Source organism: Botrytis fragariae (genome assembly GCF_013461495.1).
Source record: "Botrytis fragariae strain BVB16 chromosome Unknown tig00000163, whole genome shotgun sequence".
In the NCBI taxonomy this organism is placed as follows: domain Eukaryota; kingdom Fungi; phylum Ascomycota; class Leotiomycetes; order Helotiales; family Sclerotiniaceae; genus Botrytis; species Botrytis fragariae.
Window position 1 is genome coordinate 1,049,334 of NW_023500999.1, and position 17,874 is coordinate 1,067,207.

At 42.9% G+C, this 17,874-nt stretch overlaps 8 protein-coding genes across 8 annotated transcripts; 4 read left to right on the forward strand and 4 right to left on the reverse strand.

Moving 5' to 3' along the window:
- Window positions 1–51: 51 nt before the first annotated feature.
- Window positions 52–2,464, forward strand: Bfra_009903 (uncharacterized protein; the record flags this gene model as incomplete). Its single annotated transcript, XM_037340239.1, has 4 exons — window positions 52–71; window positions 1,392–1,547; window positions 1,620–1,753; window positions 2,133–2,464. The coding sequence occupies 4 exons, from the start codon at window positions 52–54 to the stop codon at window positions 2,462–2,464; spliced, it is 642 nt and encodes a 213-aa protein (XP_037189462.1).
- Window positions 2,465–2,880: 416 nt separating this feature from the next.
- Bfra_009904 (uncharacterized protein) lies at window positions 2,881–3,370 on the forward strand (the record flags this gene model as incomplete). The annotated part of the gene is made up of 2 exons (XM_037340240.1): window positions 2,881–2,992; window positions 3,069–3,370. The coding sequence occupies 2 exons, from the start codon at window positions 2,881–2,883 to the stop codon at window positions 3,368–3,370; spliced, it is 414 nt and encodes a 137-aa protein (XP_037189463.1).
- A 569-nt stretch (window positions 3,371–3,939) lies between these two features.
- Bfra_009905 (putative hydrolase or acyltransferase of alpha beta superfamily protein) lies at window positions 3,940–4,821 on the reverse strand (the record flags this gene model as incomplete). Its single annotated transcript, XM_037340241.1, has 1 exon — window positions 3,940–4,821. One exon carries the CDS (start codon window positions 4,819–4,821, stop codon window positions 3,940–3,942), a length of 882 nt encoding a protein of 293 aa, XP_037189464.1.
- Window positions 4,822–5,409: 588 nt separating this feature from the next.
- Window positions 5,410–7,183, reverse strand: Bfra_009906 (putative cytochrome p450 protein; the record flags this gene model as incomplete). Its single annotated transcript, XM_037340242.1, has 4 exons — window positions 5,410–5,999; window positions 6,053–6,371; window positions 6,426–6,897; window positions 7,086–7,183. 4 exons carry the CDS (start codon window positions 7,181–7,183, stop codon window positions 5,410–5,412), a joined length of 1,479 nt encoding a protein of 492 aa, XP_037189465.1.
- A 275-nt stretch (window positions 7,184–7,458) lies between these two features.
- On the forward strand, window positions 7,459–8,664 carry Bfra_009907 (uncharacterized protein; the record flags this gene model as incomplete). The annotated part of the gene is made up of 3 exons (XM_037340243.1): window positions 7,459–7,511; window positions 7,629–8,267; window positions 8,346–8,664. The coding sequence occupies 3 exons, from the start codon at window positions 7,459–7,461 to the stop codon at window positions 8,662–8,664; spliced, it is 1,011 nt and encodes a 336-aa protein (XP_037189466.1).
- A 296-nt stretch (window positions 8,665–8,960) lies between these two features.
- Bfra_009908 (putative dna repair protein) lies at window positions 8,961–11,558 on the reverse strand (the record flags this gene model as incomplete). Its single annotated transcript, XM_037340244.1, has 2 exons — window positions 8,961–10,709; window positions 10,758–11,558. 2 exons carry the CDS (start codon window positions 11,556–11,558, stop codon window positions 8,961–8,963), a joined length of 2,550 nt encoding a protein of 849 aa, XP_037189467.1.
- A 732-nt stretch (window positions 11,559–12,290) lies between these two features.
- On the reverse strand, window positions 12,291–13,550 carry Bfra_009909 (putative carbon-nitrogen family protein; the record flags this gene model as incomplete). The annotated part of the gene is made up of 2 exons (XM_037340245.1): window positions 12,291–13,151; window positions 13,506–13,550. The coding sequence occupies 2 exons, from the start codon at window positions 13,548–13,550 to the stop codon at window positions 12,291–12,293; spliced, it is 906 nt and encodes a 301-aa protein (XP_037189468.1).
- A 588-nt stretch (window positions 13,551–14,138) lies between these two features.
- Bfra_009910 (putative small s protein) lies at window positions 14,139–17,349 on the forward strand (the record flags this gene model as incomplete). Its single annotated transcript, XM_037340246.1, has 3 exons — window positions 14,139–14,596; window positions 14,650–14,880; window positions 14,943–17,349. The coding sequence occupies 3 exons, from the start codon at window positions 14,139–14,141 to the stop codon at window positions 17,347–17,349; spliced, it is 3,096 nt and encodes a 1,031-aa protein (XP_037189469.1).
- Window positions 17,350–17,874: the final 525 nt, after the last annotated feature.

Sequence of the window (17,874 nt, forward strand, 5' to 3'; positions counted from 1 at the left end):
TTTGAGTCATCAATCCCGCTCAATTGATAGATATCGGAAGTAAAGACGAGAATGATCCTTTCACCAAATGAGTTGATAACAAAACATTCAATTTGTCGAGATACGCTCCTTTGATCAGATATATCTGCTTGAGTTACTGCTGGGGGCACAAATAGAAAGCTCCTTAAAACCACCAAAGAGGACACAGAACGATACAAAGATCAAACATCCATTTATTTCACGGTGATAACCCCATATAGCAACATTTCATATATTAGTATCTTGATTAGTATAAAGTCTATTTGGGGTCTCGCATGTGCTAGTCCATATCGTTTTTTCAAAAAATGTGCTAATCTAGTCCCAACGAAAGAATGATATTTTGGTTTCAAGAAAAAAAAAGAAAAAAAAACGAGGGCTTCCAAGTGGATAATCTTGTAAATCTTTTAAAACTTCACTTTAAGTGAATTGATAGAACAGTGATATTCTAGTCTTAGTCTCCGAAAAAATTATGAATCCTTTTGAAATTTAGATTTTCTAAACAATTTGATATTTAAAAGAGTACAGGAATGATTGTATGACAAGAATTGGGACAATCATAAGGCTTTGAAAGGCGGAGAGATTAGAAAGGGTTACTCCTTTGTGCCTGCACTCTCACTCCCACTCCCTGGCACAGGGGCTATAAAACAGCGCGGGCGCTAGTACTCATACAATACTTCCAACAGCTTTCGTCGAACTTTGCTTGGGGCTTTTACTGAAGCTCTCACACTGGACCTCTCTATATGTATTAAGACGACTCAACGAATCCGACATTTCAATGTCGGTGTTGAAACGAGAAAATAGGGAAGCCAAGATAATGACTGGTGGAACAACTAGCTTGAAAGCGTTGGTATCCACAGGCAGTCACCCAGAGCCATATGTAACTGAGTTTTAATGCCTCGACCCATTTGGATTATAAAAAACTTCTACCGGCCATTTCTTCTGCTAATGGAAAGCACCACATTTCACGCGTGGCTCTTCTTCTTAGCCCCCACTAAGTCGTCTAAATAGAGTTCATCCCATATGTTTCATACTAGATTATCAAAAAACCAACAGAGTCAACTCAGTCTGCACAGCCACCATTTCTTTTGCCAAAAATCGTTTCATCTTCGATGACACTCACATTTCCAATTAAGCGAGAGCGGATGATTGGCTTTGGATAGGGATGGAGAATGCACATTCTAATTGTTTGGTTTGCTGCTGCACTATTAGCTCAAATTTAGTCTATTTGGAAGAATGAGTGAAAGTTTTGTTTTCGTTATGCAAGTGGGAAAGTTGGTGCCTGTTTTTATGTTTCGTGGGTTGGATGCTTGAGATCCAAGTCTAGGGGGTTATCCGAGAACATATCAGGTGCTAACCTGAACGTTTGAATGTAGCATTGACTTTGGATCTCTGGAAAATATGTCGCAGACTAGTATTCACCAGCCGGTTCTTGTAGGTCAATATGCGATAATACAGATGCCGGCCCTGAACTTTACATTTCCAGCTCTAGAATCCTGTGACTATCTTACCACATGGGGAAACATATCAAAGTATGTATGCTCGGTCTTCTTTTCGTCTCTCTCATATGTATGCAAATAATGAATTCTCTGACAAAACTACAGACTATCAATGCCCATGTTAATCGGTGGTAAAGATGTACACGACCCCATCTCTATCGATGCCCAAACAATTTTTGAATCACCTGTACCCATTAACTTTGACTCTCTCACTAATGCCGCCGAAATTGATGTTAAAGGTTTCATCGAACCGTCTGTTTACTCAGCTCTGCTTGCCCTTTGAATTTTCAAGCCAATGTTGGCAATTTCAAAAGTCTCCATATGCCTGTTCTGGCAAATGTGAGTTCAATCTCTGCGTCTGTAGATGGGGATGTAAGTTTTCCCAGGCTGGTCAATGCTACAGAGATGTTAGTTCAGGGTCAAGTTTTCTCGTATGTAGTTCTTTACTCTTTCCACTTCAGATTCACAAACTACCCGCTTCATTGCCCCTCCCCTCTACCTTCTTCAATTCCCAAATATAACAAAATCTTAGCCTCTCGCTCCGAGCCCTTTAATATCTAAACGAAACCCTTCGAATACAAACATATCGTCTCTTCGATTGTGCATCCCTCCGTGCAGTTTCCGATCACACATCCACAGTGTTCGCAGCGCAGTACGATTATATCTCACCGGAATATGAGAGTCGGGTATTTCGATGTCAATCTTATTTTGTAGGAGAAACAAAAAAAGGACTCTCCCCAGATGTGCAAAATGGACTAGGGTTTGGACTGGGACCTGGAGGGGGGCTGGCGGCAGTTTTGGAATTTGCGTGGTTGTTGAGATGGGTTAGGCAGAGGAAGGCTGGGAAATCGGGTGGAAAAGGGGGAGAGAATGGTGAAGGTCAGAGTAGGGCTAATACGAGGAGCGAGATAGAAGGTGATGGTCGTGAGATCAATATAACGAGAAGATAGTGATGTAAAGTTTTATTGAGATAGGCTTTAGAAGAATACACATAGAAGCATACACTTGAGGAGGATATGATTGAGGTCTTGCAGAGTCTGACTAATGTGGATATCTCTTCGACATGGAACCGGTCTAAACTTAAACCGTGGAAGTTATGTCACGAGATATACTAGCACAATTAGTATCAAAGTTGACTAATCTAGAGGATGAATTAAACATTTGGGTGTGGCTTTAAAAGAAAAAAGTCTGATATTTCATTCTAAACTCAATCACAAAGCCGTGCCCCTTTCGATTATTCAACATCTATTCTTACAAAGACCTCGAAGATTGACTCTAATCTCAACTTCAATCTTCTTCACACAGGAATCTGTCTCAATCCACCTACCACAGACCTCAGGAATTACGCATTATATCACACAGAAACATGGATCTCACATCTTCCTCTTACATGGCGAGTTTGAGCCCTACTCCATCATCGCTCATCCATTCTTCGGCCTCGCTTCCCGCCGCCTTTTCCTCACCACAAAATTCCACAAGTAAAGATGATAATACCTGCTACATTCGCCGACCCGCGACGTGATTCTGTGCTAATCATCGCTCTCATTTTCATAGCTCTCTTTGGAATCTCCAGTTTTCTAAAACTTGTCTCTTCTCGATACGAAGTATATAAACTCCAAAAGAAGGTTTCACGTTTGAGGTTTGAGACTATGAATGACCGTATGGAACAACTGAGGAATAATGAGCTTAAACTTAGAACAACGCTCTTCGAGGACCATTTTCAGCAAGATGCATCAGAGCTAGTGCAGATACGGGATCTTCAAAATTCAACCATTGTTTTTGACCGAGAAGCTATGAATCATTTTGCGGTGGACTTTGCGGCGGCCCAAAGAGAAGCTTATGAAGTTTCACGATGAAAATTCGTTGAAAGATATCAAGTAGAGCCGTCTCAGATCAAGAAAAAGAGATATGGGTAATTTGGGCCGGTTCCGACATATAGTCGAAGGAATCGCCCACTAATAACAGAATTGATGCCTGTTGAAATATATGATAGTCTATGAGATATCGAAGATTGCTCACGTCACGATTAGAGAGGGCATGCTCTTGTATTGATATTGATCTGGACGCTCATTCTTTGAGATGGAAATTGTTAAATGCACGAGTATTAGATTGCTTCGTAGCTCTGAGCGTAGAATAGCAATATACACAATATCAATCAATGTATTGGACCTATTATGCACTACTGAGGTGATACCAACAGGTTCGTTGATGATATTAAGTGCACATTGTGACCAGGTGATTACTTATCAACTGATTCACAATAAACTCAAAATAAAAGAAGGTAGAGTTACACGTCATTTTCCAGTTCAACCGACATAACAAATCATCAAATGAATAGAAATTTTGATTGTTTCGAACGATTTCAAACATTCATTTCCACCTGAAAAGCCGACTAAAACATCTCAAACTTATTCGTCTCCACTTCTCAAAGCCCAAACTTCTCTTTAAACCTCAAAATCGCATCTGTAATCTCCTCAACATTAGTCTCCAGAGCGAAATGTCCCGCATCCAAATACTCCACGACCACATTCTTACTATCCTTCTTGAACCCCTCCGCCCCAGCCGGAACAAAAATCTCATCATTCTTTCCCCAAACCGCTAGAATTGGTACATTTGACTCCCTAAAGAATTTCTGAAACTCTGGATACAAATCAATATTTGTACGATAATCGTAAAAAAGGTCAAGTTGGATTTCCGTGTTTCCAGGACGGGAAATTAGAGCATAGTCCAAGGTATAAGACTCTGGTGCGATTTTGTGGAGATTGGTCTCAGGGGTTCCGGTGACGTATTGCCATTTGGTGAAATCAAGGGAGATGACTCCTTTGAGGGATTCTCTGGAAGAGGCGAGTTCTTCAGGTGTTTTGGTTGCCCACATCTGTTCAAGAGGGGCCCAGAAACCACCGAGTCCTTCGGTATATGCGTTGCCATTCTGGGAGATTATTGATTGTATGGCGTCTGGCTGACGAATCGCAAGACGTAGTCCAATTGGACCGCCATAGTTGAAGAGGTAGATTGAGTATTTTTGAACTTTTAGTTCACGCAAGAAAGACTCGATGGAAGTGGTTAAAGCATCAAATGTGTACTTGTAGTTGAGGCTCTCAGGAACTGTAGTAAACCCAAATCCAGGGATGTCCGGGGCTAAGATGTGATATTTCTTAGATAGAAGAGGAATCAGATTGCGGTATTGATGAGACGAGCTAGGGAAGCCGTGAAGGAGAAGGAGCGTAGGAGCATCAGAGAGCCCGGCTTCTCTATAAAAGATGTCGACGCCATCGGCGTTGATAGTTTTGAGATGTACGGCAGTCATTGTTGAGTATCGATGCGTAATTATGTCAAGTAGATGGATATCGATTATGTGGCTCATGTCTTAACATTTATACACGCCCGTCTTCAGAATTGCGGGGTACATTCCGCAACCCATGTCTGAATTATGTCAATATGGAGAGCATATACTGGACAGAGTCTGTAAAATCTGAAAGCAGCCGCGGACTTCCTTTCTTTTGTTTTTGTCATCTGCTTACAGGACGCTGACGACTTGGTGCTAAGTGCGCATCTGATTGGTTGATTTGCCGAACATGGAAGGAACAACAAATTTAGAGCATCCTTGATTACACTTCTCCGGCGAACTCAGGTCTTTCTCGAATATCTATTCGTGTTCACATGGCATTAATCAATGAGAAGGAGTTGAGCTTCGAATGTCGAAATATTGCATAAGATATCACAAACTCGGGGATTGAATAGAATTAGCTCGAACGCCGAATAATATTATTCGGCGCGGATTGGGACATTCATGGTTCGTGATTGAAGTTGAATGAGCAATGAACGTGGCCAATAAGATACCGAAAAGATTGTTTCCACAATTAGAAAATCAAGGCTCTGCAACTGGGATTGTGCTTCATGCAGAGGCAATGATACTCACTTTACACGGCAGCCCACCCTCCATAGGCAAAGTGAGACTATTCTTACTGATTCTCTCTTTCTGATCGATCAGCGAAAAGTTAAAATTGACAACCAAGGTTGCAATTACTTGAGCAGCCACAGCTTCTGCCATTTTCTTTCCCAGGCAAGTACGCGGTCCCCCATTGAAGACTGGATACTCAAAGGCAGTCTTCAAAATGATAACGCCATCCTCTAGCCATCTCTCAGGTCTGAAATTATCAGCATCGTCGCCCCAGATCGACCTTGACCTATTCATTGCCCATGGACACCAGACTAGTACAGCGTGTTCAGGAAGAAAGGTTCCATCGGGGAGTGTAGTCGCTTGCTCGCATTGCTTAATTTCAAATGGGACCGGAGGATAAAGTCTCAGTGCTTCGTAGAAAACAGCCATAATATACGGGACAATTGTTGGCTTGTATGTTGTTGACTGTCTGTTGGGACCTTTAGTAAGAGAAGCTGCTTCTTGACGTACACTGTCCATGACTCTTGGGTGACGCATTAGAAGATAAAATGCCCACGTCAAAGCTTGTGCAGTAGTATCACGGCCTAGACATGATCAGCTGAGGAATAGATACACGGCAATCCGATGCGATACGTACCAGCAGAAAGATAATTCAGGGCTGCATCTGCTACCATTTGATGGTCGTCAATTGAATTCAATAGAGAATTGATTAAACTGCCAGAAATAGAATCCAAGGAGTTTTGCTCGTTGTTCACTTGAGACTTCTCTTGTCGGGCTCTAACAGCATTCGACACAATCTCAGTACCAAATGCTTTGACTTTTGCTATTGACGATCTAAAACGACCACCAAATAGCATCTCGGTGACAGGCCAAAGAGGATTTTGGAACCTTTCTCCGGTAGCTCCGGATGCGTATTCGAAAGCTAACGAGAATGGGTCACCGGAACGCATGTCCATCTAATACTGTCAGTGAAGAGCCCCTAGTCGCATTCTGAAAATTTCAATCCTTACATCGTATGCCATCCGGCCCATAAGCTTCGTAGTCAGTTCATGAAACACGGCCTCCAAATCAATGGTCTTGCCATTACCTACAATCCTAAGCTGCGCCAGAGACTCCTCTAGATATTTTGGAAGTGCAACATCGGTAAGTACTTTTAGATTTGAAGCGTTGAGAAAATTCAAGCCAGCTTTTCGCTGCACCTTCCATAGATCCCCATCAGCATTGATAATTCCATTGCCGAATAAATCCCAAGACCTGCTCTTGAAAAAGTCCCCTTTTGCAAAAATGCCTTCATTCTTCAAAACAAACTCGAGATTCTTCGGATCATTTATCACAACACCGGGTGGCAATGAAGGAACTGAAATTTCGAACGTTTCCCATCCAAATTTGCGCTCACACTTGACGAACCAGGAAAAGAGCTTGTGACGAGCTTGGAGAAATAGGATACCATTTCCAACTAATGGTAATGTATTTGGTGGTCGTCTGGACGGTTGATTAGTTTGATAAGAGAACAGAGAAGAGATTTTGATGCAAACTTTGTGTGAGAGATGCCAGATGTCAACACGAAGAACAAATGAATGTACAACTCGTACCAAATTCCAATCTTATGTGGGATCTTCACTAAAAGATGCACAACCTCGTGATTTCGTGCTAAATTCGTGTTCATTTACCTCAGTTTCTTTCCATTCCTCCTAATCTCCGAACCTTTATACAAAGAACTCCCCAAACAAATCGCAATAACAATTGATATAATTATCGAGATGAACATTCTCCTTCAATTTCGTACGACATCAGACAAAGGATTATGAACGTGAAAAATGTGGTGATGCAATATGCATAAGAATGGAATGAAGGAACCCTGATTTTGGGCTAGAACTAGCGTTGTGAGGATAAGAGATAAAGCTTCATGTTTCATATCTGGGATACGACATCATTCATCATTCGTTTGTTACAACTCGACATTTCTCAATTGACGGCTTTTATCTTTGACCTTGAGATATACATTGTGATCGAATTGAAAATACGAGGAGATATAAAGGAAAAATGGTACTCATTTGTCCACGGCTTCATTTATTTGAGATCAATGATCAACCCTGGTATATTGGCCCTTGCAGCTCAAGAAAGACAAGCTCTTCAAGCTCCACACTTCTCCCATCTTTCATTGATCCTTCATTGTCATCCCACCTCTTGCTGCAACTAACTGATCTTCACAGGTTTCCCCAATACCTCCGTCTGAAGGTTCAATCTTGCCTAACCCTCTGCTGGACTTTCCGCGTCCCCATCATCCAACCCTCCTCCCCCGCCCAACTAGTCGCCACAACCCTCTCTCGAGTGCTCTCCAACAACGTCACATCCTATACTTATGTCGATTTCTGTGCCGGGGCTGGAGGTCCCACTCCTTATATTGAAGTGTATATGAACGCACATTTGAATCACTCCTCTGCTTCTACTACCAATGCCTCGACTTCATCAATCGCAAACCAGGAAGTCTCATATGCCGAAGTCGTAGCTACGCCAAAAAATCAGATAGACGGACTCGCTCTGCGCTCACCACGTCCTGTTAATGGCGATGATAGATACGGAAAGGTACAATTTGTGTTGACGGATTTGCATCCTCATATACCAGATTGGACAGAAGCGTCGAAACGCAGCGAGAATCTCAATTTCATATCTGAACCTGTCGATGCAGCAAATGCGCCGAGAGACCTATTGAAGAATGTTAATGGTGAGACAAATGGTGTACATGGCGAGACCAAAGTTTTCCGTTTGTATAATTTGGCTTTTCATCATTTTGATGATGAATTGGGAGGCGAGATATTGAAGAACACGGTGGAGACTGCCGATGGTTTTGGGTATGTTTTCCCCTGCTTTCCTCTCATTCCTCTTTCTTTCCCATTTGGGTTGCCAAAATTACTAACACATCGGTGCAGTATATTCGAACTCCAAGAACGCACCATTTCCTCCCTGATAACCATGTTCGCCATGGGTATAATGATTCTCGGAATCACTCCCTTCTACTTCTGGCGCTCTCCTGGTCACCTATTTTTCACATATATTATACCGATTATTCCTTTCGTGCTAGTGTTTGATGGAATCATAAGTTCTGTAAGGACCAGGAGTGCAGGTGAAGTGGAGGCATTGATGAAAAAGAGTGGCGGTGACACGAATGGGTGGAAGGTGTTGAGTGGGAGGGAGAGACATACTTGGCCCACTGGATATATGACTTGGGTTATGGGGGTCAAAGAGTAGCGTAAGAGCGATGGATTCCGGGGTTTGGGACACAAGGCCATTAGTGGGTGCATGGATTGACGGGACACTTCCCAACTTTTGAAATTTTCAACAAATTTGTTCTTCAATTGTTCGAAATCAGAATCCACATTTTGATTGTTTTATCTCTGGTGAATAATTGTAATAATTCTTAAGATATATGATTTGTTATATTCAAGAGATATTCACAAGAACATATGGATTGTGATCCAGAATTGTAAGATGGTCAGATGAGAGTAATGAATATATAATTGATCATACTTGCTCTATACATGATTCTATTCTGGAATGAATCCTCCGCCCATATCATCGTCATATTCATCGTCTGTATACGTTTCGCTCAATTCACTACTATCATCGCTATCCATAATCTCATCCTCTCTTACGAAACCACCTTCTTCTCCCCCATCATCATCCTCAACCTCCTTTACGAATCCACCCTCATATTCTTCCTCGTCATCTCTCACAAATCCACCGTCCTCCATCTCGGGCTCCGCTTTCTCCTTCTCATCAAGAGCCCGGTCCTCTTCATCAACCTCAGCATCGTCCTCCTCTTCCTCATCATCAAAGTACCCATCCACCGTCTCCTTGATCCTCAACCCCAGTAACCACTTCCTCCAAAGCTTCAGTACCACTTCCTTCTTTTCCTCCTCTATCTCTCTCTCCCTCTCCTCCCTAAATCCCTTCACAACCTCTTCTACCGCCTCTCCATACTCTTTCGCCACCACTACCCCTCTCAAAACCGCCGTTCCATGTCTCCCTCTAAATTCAAACCCCGTAAGCGCAGCTGCAAAATCTATACCCAGTAATTTCGCCGCATATACTGATTCGGGTGCTGAGATATGAACACCCCCTTTAGGAACCATAGATGGTACATATATATCTATATTTCCGAAGGAGTTTTTGGGCACCCGACCGTTTACTATAGGTGGGGGAATAAAGAGTTCGGTTTGTAATTGCGTGTACAGGGCTGTACCTGCTCTTTCTTCTCTCTCTTCTTCGTCCGCGAAATCGTTTTTTCGTGGGTTTCGGGATGGTACAACTTTCACAGGCTCTTCACCCATTTTGACTTCGCGACCAAGTCGATACCATGCGTCTGCACTTTTGCATATATGAACATCCTTCCTCCGATAAACGTTCTCCAATTTCTTAATCCCGCTTGCGTTGGCATTCCCGGTAGCTACTTTTCCACTTTCTCTTTCGGCGACAATAACTTCATTTCTTCGTAGATGGCGTTCAAGTGCATAAACAGGATGATCCTTGAAATCCTGCACATTTTTCGGCATAGGTTCTCTTCCTTCTAATGCTGCCAATTCTCCGTCTTCGATCTGTTCCACATCTGTTTTCCAACCACGGGAATAGTGGGAGAGGACTTTATTCCACCATTTCTGTCCGCCGGGCGTGGATTCGATGCGTTGTTTGCGGGTTTTGGAATTGGGGGCTTTGGAATAACGACGAGTTACGTCTCGAGCAGAGGAATCAGGGGAAAAGGCTAGGACATAAGAGAGGGCGTTTTCTTTATCTGTGAGAGGTGGTTCAAAAGAGCGGGGTTTGGAGATTGTTTCTGTGACTAGGGGGTCGATGGGAATCCATTTTTGATGGGCAGAGTCGAGAACTTCGACCCAGAAGATGGGAAAGGGGGATTCGCGGATAGGTTTTGCCTTTGGTATGGGTGGAGGTAAAGGTGCGGGATTGATGGTTGGGATGTTGTAGCCGGCGGCCCCAGGATGTCCGAGACGACTGCGTGGATTCGAGAGGAGGGTTGAGTTACTGGGTCCTGGTGAGGGTATGGGTGGAGGTGGGATGGTTGGCCTTGCTTTCGGTTTGGGTGGTTTGGGCATAGATGGGCCGCCGGTGGTGAAGGATAGAGGCTGTAAAGAACATACTAAGCGGGCTTCAACATCTACGCTTCGTAATAATGCACAGAATAGTTGTGCTCCTGAGTCTCTAGAGCCTTTTAGCTCCGTCGCCGCTTTCCTGAAATCTGCCCTTTCATATGAAGCATCTGCATCTCCAGGCAATTTGTACTGTAAACATGTTAGATTTTTTGCTATACAAAGCAAGAAAAATCTTACATTTTTGATATCATCCTCATTATCCGCCCACAATGCTCGCCTCCATCCCCTCTTTGTTATCTGAAATTTTGTCCTCCACAAAACAGCCACCATATCCAAACCCTTCTTCAACGACTCCGCTTGACTAAACTGCGATAAATCCTTTCTCGGCCTCAAAAATGACAACATCTTCCTATTCAAAAGCGGTCTAAGAGAATCCTGAACTGCAGAATCATTACACCATTCATTTCTTCTGTGGACATGTGACAATAAACATAGAAGATGCAATTTATGAGCCTCCAATCGAAGATTTTTGTCCCCTTGAGTGAGAGTTTTACGTCTGGGGGTAACAGTTTGACGTTGAGGTGCTGGTCTGGTAAGGGTTAATTCTAGATCTCCTGATGGTTCATCATCTTTGGTGGTAAAATTAACATTTTCCCAGTCTATTTCAACATCTGCATCGCTCTCGTCGGTTTCTTCATCCGAGTCTCTGTATGCAGTCTGCTGAGGCACATTCGCGTCCTCCTCTGGGTCCTCACCATTAAGACTCGTTGGCGCCGTCATAACATCCTCAAATTCGACATCTTCATCATCTTCAGCTTCGTCATGTGACTCCGCCACAGAAGGTTTTGATGGCCCTGCTTTTGATGCAGTAACTACAGCATCTCGTGAACCAACTTTCCTTCTCTTCAAAGGTCGTTCGGGTACTGCTAATTGTGATGGTATGGCCTCTTCTAGCATATCACGATACACATCCGGGACTGCATTTTGACCCGCAGCTTTCCCTTTCCCCTTTGCTCTTCCCCTGGTCTTTGGAGGCATTTTTGTCCGTGGGATCTTGTAACTGAAATGTCAGTGAATGTTGAAATAAATTGCGTATATGCGTCGTGCTGCGTGATCATTTTCTGAGGAAGAATGACCCTAGAAGGTATTGCTACCTGATATGGTCGCGATGCCCCATCAATGATATTGTGGATTAATGATCGATTATAGGGAGTAGGCTAAAGTAGGAAGATCTCAATAGAGGAAGAACCGTTAAGGCTCAATTCATATGTAATTAATTGTGGATCATTACCGGTACATGAACGTATTCTTGAACAAGAGCCTCTACAATATTGGAGCACGCCGACGCAAGTAAATTTTGGAACTTGGATGTTGATTAATAAGCATGAGGTCGTGATTGAGTGTGTATATTAAAAATGGGGGCATGAATTTATCAAACATCACATCTAAATGCATTCTCCCCGTTCGAAAGATCACTAGGGATATATAAAGTACATAATAGTTCACCGGGAGCTAAAGTTTTGTTGCATCAATTTCACTTGTACCTTCCATCTAATCTTCCAGTACTTATCAATATTTCAGACAATAGTATCGTGGTCAGGTAATATTTGAAAAAATTTACAATGATATCAATAACTGACTATTTTTCCTCTTCCACACCACATTGATGAACTGTTCCAGAACTATGTAAGCTAATTTGAGAAATTAAAATGATCTGACGTATCGAGAAATGATTTGGTAGCAAGGCACAATCGAATCGAAACATGTTCCTCACAACTTGCTTTCCTCATTGCTATTTCCTCTTCTCAATGTATGTGCATAATGCCAATCATTTCCTCCAATATCCATGCGAACCTTGTAAGCTTCTTCCGCTTCTTCTAAGATTTGCATGTCTACTTCTACCACATTCATTCCTTCTTCTCTTCCCATCTTGCCTAGAGCTCCTTGGAATGGTACGGTGACCTGGCTGATTCCCAGGAATCCAGAATCCTCTTTCCCTTTTCCTACAGGTGCTCCAGCGTTGCAGAATATGATTCCACACGTGTTTTCGAACGCTCTGGATACTAGTGTAGATTGAACAAACAATTCTTCAGAAAGCGAATTTCGTGCTAACCCTGCAGGGGTACAATCGCTAAGAGTCCAGAAGGTTGGGATGATAATGAGTTTCGCGCCTTGAGAGATGAGCTCTCGGAATGCTTCAGGAAATGCGGCATCCCAGCAAATAAGCATACCGACTTTCCCAAGAGGAGTATCGAAAGTATTGTGTGGATCATTCGTAGACGAGGTTAGATGTGGACGTTCAGGATGCCAGAGATTCTTCTTGGTGTAGGAGGAAAGTATTTTGCCCTCAGGAGAAATGAAATGAGCTGTGTTGTGGAGATGAGAAGTTTCGGGATGTAAAGTGCAGATGGTTCCTGGGACGATAGATATCTTGAGTTCGGAAGCGAGAGACTTATAGCCAGAGACATATTTGGATGTGACATCGTGGTGACACAGTGGCAGAAATCCGGGTTCATCTGGAACCCATGATGTGAGGTGATATTCGGGCAAAACGACGAGGTCGCAGCCCTTGGAAGCGGCTTCTCTGATGAATTCTACTGCTTTATTATAATTGTAATCAATAGCTAAAGGCTAGTAGAAAGATATGAGCTCGAGTTCTTTCAAAAACATAGGAAATCGTGGATGTTGCATGTTGTGAATATCACATACGAAGAACAGTCAAATGAAGGAAGAGAAAAAAGTAAAGCGAGCATTTTCGAACCAAGTGACCCTTTTTGGATTGAAATTGCTGAAACGAACTATATAGCAATGATGACTGAAAGCCAGAACCCCCACATTGAAATCTATTCTGAATGGCTAGGCTTAAACAATGAGAAAATGAGAGACGGAGAAGCCTCTAACGGCCTCTAAATGGTACCATTGTGATACAGATCCATCACTGACAGATCGTTTCCAAAGAATTTATAAACAGGAATGTCAACGAACCTTCGGGCAGAGCTGCACCAACGCAATCTTATATACTGATGCCATTTTTGTGCTTTAGTGTTATTGAATTTCTCTTTGCTTTATTAGTGTTTGATCGTGTGGTGCAGAAGTCAATACTTACAAAGAAGTCCGCTTTACGTTTGCTATTTGCCAAAATCAAGTCTGCCGCCTGTCGAGAGTCTTGAAAATAGAAAGCAATTGGAACCACGGAACGACGAACGTGGGGGTGAGGGGCGGGAGAAGTAAAGCGGGCGCTAGCGGAAATGTGACACCTAAACAGGACTAGCGCAGTGCTACACTTGCGGGCAGGTGAACTCATAAATTTCAACAAGAGGGTCCTTGAGAAACGATGTATGGCAGGTTACCATTCATCAAAACAACACTGCCGGAAATATAGCTTGTGTTTGCTGTATGTCAGTGGAAAAATGACGAAATTCCATCCTGGGCGTTTTGGTATCTTTCGTGATTAGCCGGGGCTTGATTGGCCGATGGTAATCATGACTTTCGTGGAACATGTCATGGGTCAAATCCCACGACCTTTTAAGGACAATGATGATGTGCTACCTGTAGCTGAGCCTCCGCTTCTTGTCAAAATTTCCATCACCAGTTTGATATCTATTCTTGGTCATCAACATGATGAACCCATTAGACGCGTTGTCATTGGCAGGAACCATTATTCAATTCGTGGATTTCAGCTCTAAGGTGTTGGCTGGTACTAATGAGCTCTACAAATCGGGTGCTGAGGCCTTAGCAGTTCACCAACAATTGGGTCTTGTGGCGGATGATCTAACTAAGATGTCCAAGAGGCTCTCGGATTCATACTGGGGCTTATCTGGGACCGGGACCGGAGTCATTTCTACACCATCAGATGACGCGTTTATGTTCATCTGCAGAGATGCATCGGAATTGTCTATTGAATTGAATAACAAGCTAAACAATTTGAAAGTGACAGTTATTGGCAAGCGCAGGAAATGGGAGACTATCATGCAAGCGCTGAAGTCAGTTTGGACTGAGAAGGAATTGACAGCTTTAACGAATCGCTTGACATTGTTGAGAGATTCAATTCAAATGCATGTTGTTGTAGATCTTCGGTAAGTAACGCAATGACCTCTACCCTACATCAATAGAAATTGACAAGCGGAAGAGACCAGCTGAAATCTATATCGTCGAGTCAAGAAGTTGGCTTTGATCGCCTTGATACTAGTACAAAGACTATCGTTACTGCCCTTCTCATCCATCAAGATGAAGTCAGTAAAGGGATCCAAGATCAAACGATAGCAATTACCCAATTACTCGGTAGGATGGAGATTCTAGCTGAGAAGCGCACGTATCCACCGGGTATTGTGCAGCAGATTGACAAGATTGAAGTGAATCAGTGAGTTTATCTGGTTCTTTATTTGATTCACATTATTCGATCCCAAGCCAGAATTTCAACAGTCAAGATTGTCTTTTGTCAGCCAAAGACTTTCAACCCGCGAGTCTTTTAGAATACCTGAATCTGCCTGAATGTTTGATTGGATCCGAACATTCGCTCATTCGCCTATGTATTAGGAGTCAAACTTTGATACTCGCCGGAGAACAAACATCTCAGAGTCGGGTGTTGCACAATCCTGAGAGTAATGAAAAAGCACTCCGCTTGCAGATCACTCAGTACCTTGTTCAAAATTTAAAGTTCCCAGCATTGAAAGAACGAGAAGAAACTATCGCGGATGTATATCGGGGAACATTCGAGTGGCTATTCAATGACAGTCATGAATCTACACCATGGCCTAATTTTATCCGTTGGTTAGAACATGGATCTAGTATTTATTGGATCAATGGAAAAGCGGCTTCGGGCAAGTCAACACTTATGAGATTCATATGTGAGCACAGTAAAACGAAGGAACTGTTAGAGAAATGGTCGGCTCCGCTACCCATTGTTATGGCAAAGTTTTATTTCTGGAACAGCGGGACCCTTGTGCAAAGGTCTTTAAGCGGTCTGCTTCGAGCTCTTCTTTCCCAAATTCTGGGACATCTTCCTGATCTTATTCCTGTCTGCTTTCCCCAAAGGTGGGCCAAGATCTATAATGATTCGGTTAGACCGTTCTCTGGAGTACACCCTAAGTTTCATTCGATGGAAATGGACTACTGGAGCTTAACCGAATTGCAGGCTGCAATGCGGAGTCTCGTAAGCCAAACCGTACAGCACTTCAAACTTTGTTTATTCGTTGACGGCCTTGACGAATATGAGGGAGAACCTTCAGCTATAACCAAATACTTTAAAATGCTGGCTCAGGTACCGTGGCTGAAAATATGCGTCTCCAGTCGTCCGTTACTTGGATTCGATGATGCTTTTGGATCTGGGCCAACATTGCGGTTGCAGGATCTCACACGTATCGATATCAACCATTATGTCAAGTCAAGTCTCCAAGAAAATGTCAACTATCAACGATTATGCGTGGAACAACCCATTGAAGCACTAGCTTTAATCAGAAATGTTGTATCGCGAGCAGATGGAGTTTTCTTGTGGGTTAGGCTTGTATTACAGGAGATTGTAAGAGGTCTCGATAATAGAGACAGCCTGCAAGAGCTGCAGGAACGTATGGAAATAGTTCCGCAAGACTTGGAAGAACTTTTCTCCTCGATGCTTGGAAAGATTGAGCCCTTCTATAGCAAGAAAGCTGCATCAATTTTTTTGGTTGTCCGCGCGGCAAACGTACATCAGAGGAGCGTCAAATCATTAGACACACTAATACTATCCTTTGCTCTGGATCATGGCACGAGTCGTTTCGCAGATATCAATTTCAACTTCCAGGACCTGGAGATGAGAAACAAAGAGATTAGTGATCATCTAAAAGTGCGGTGTGCAGGATTGCTCGAGACCGGACCTAAATACTCCCCAGGTTTTGAATATCTTGGATATCGCGTCGCTTATTTGCATCGTAGCGTCCGAGAATATTTAGAACGTTCAGATATACATCAGAAATTCCTGAAAGATGGCACGGGAAGAAGCTTTGAGCCACAAACTGCCCTTATGTGCTCATACATTAAAGAACTTCAGATTTCCGAACCTCGGAAAAATACCTTAAATCAACCTTCGGGCCTTCCTTTGTTTGTAGCAACAGTCCTTCATTTCGCCCACGATGCTGACATTGCGGGGTCGGATGCTTACGTGGAGCCATTGGATAAATTTGCGACATTGACGCACAGTGCGAGGTCCAAAAGCATCATTTGGGCACCGGCGAAGTTCTCTTCTTTTCTACACATCGCGACCAAATGGGATCTTTGTGCATACGTCAGAGTTATCTTAGGGAGACTCGCCTCCGAAAAGAAAGGAATTGTTGCTCACACCTTGTTAGCATACGCACTTGCGGGAACAGATGAATACTACCTGCATGGTATGGAGCAGATGGAGAACTCGGATTTTCGGCGAGATCGATTTCCTCCTAGCAATCGCATGATAGGGTTACTGTTGGAACATGGAGCGCATCCTAACAAAAAGTTAAAAGACTTTCCAGTCCTTTATGAGTGGACTGCGTTTGAGATAGCCATTCGCAATGTCTGCGCAATTCTACCGCCGGGGGACACGGAAGAAAGTGAAAATCGGCAATATTCCGAGGAGGAGAAACCCTTCGTCTCAAACCATTTGACAATTGTCAAACTCATGCTAGACAATGGGGCAGATGCGAATACAACTCTCAACTACCAAGGACGAACAATTACCTCCAGAAAGTTGTTGACTGAGACTATGGGAAAATATTGGAGGAGCAAGGAATGGACTGTAGATGAAATGTTTAGGATAAAAGGTGGTAAATTGGAGCCATCGATGATTAGGAAGTGGATCATGACTCGTAGGAAATATTAGATTGGCATATACTAATTACACAAAACCGAAATTTCAATGTTCCAGTTTAATTCCCTCATGTTAAAGTCAAGAAATCTTCTGATTACAATGAGAATTACAGCAACGAAATATTTCATGCGTAACTTCCATCAGTCCACGAAAAACAGAAAGCTTCCTGTACCAATCTAAACGAGATCTCACTTCTTCATCTAACTGGCAATGCGACATGTTACATAGTGAAATCAGACTTATAACTTCTTTTCCTGCAATTGCATCTATAAATTCTGCAATCTTTCGTTAATCATATGGAAATGCTTGATATGTTGCCGGCACAAGAAGCAGGAGAGAGAAGTTGAGGTCATCACATTGTGAATTACCACAATTTTTACAATCAGTCCATGGTTAAGTCCATATTATTTATTCCGCACTTTCGACTATCACCCATTATGTGGTAGCTCGCGTGTTGCGCTCTGTTTATAGGAGACCGATGACATTGTCCTCCTGCGTTATCCCCCATTCTTACATGCGCGACAAAAAAACTTAGAT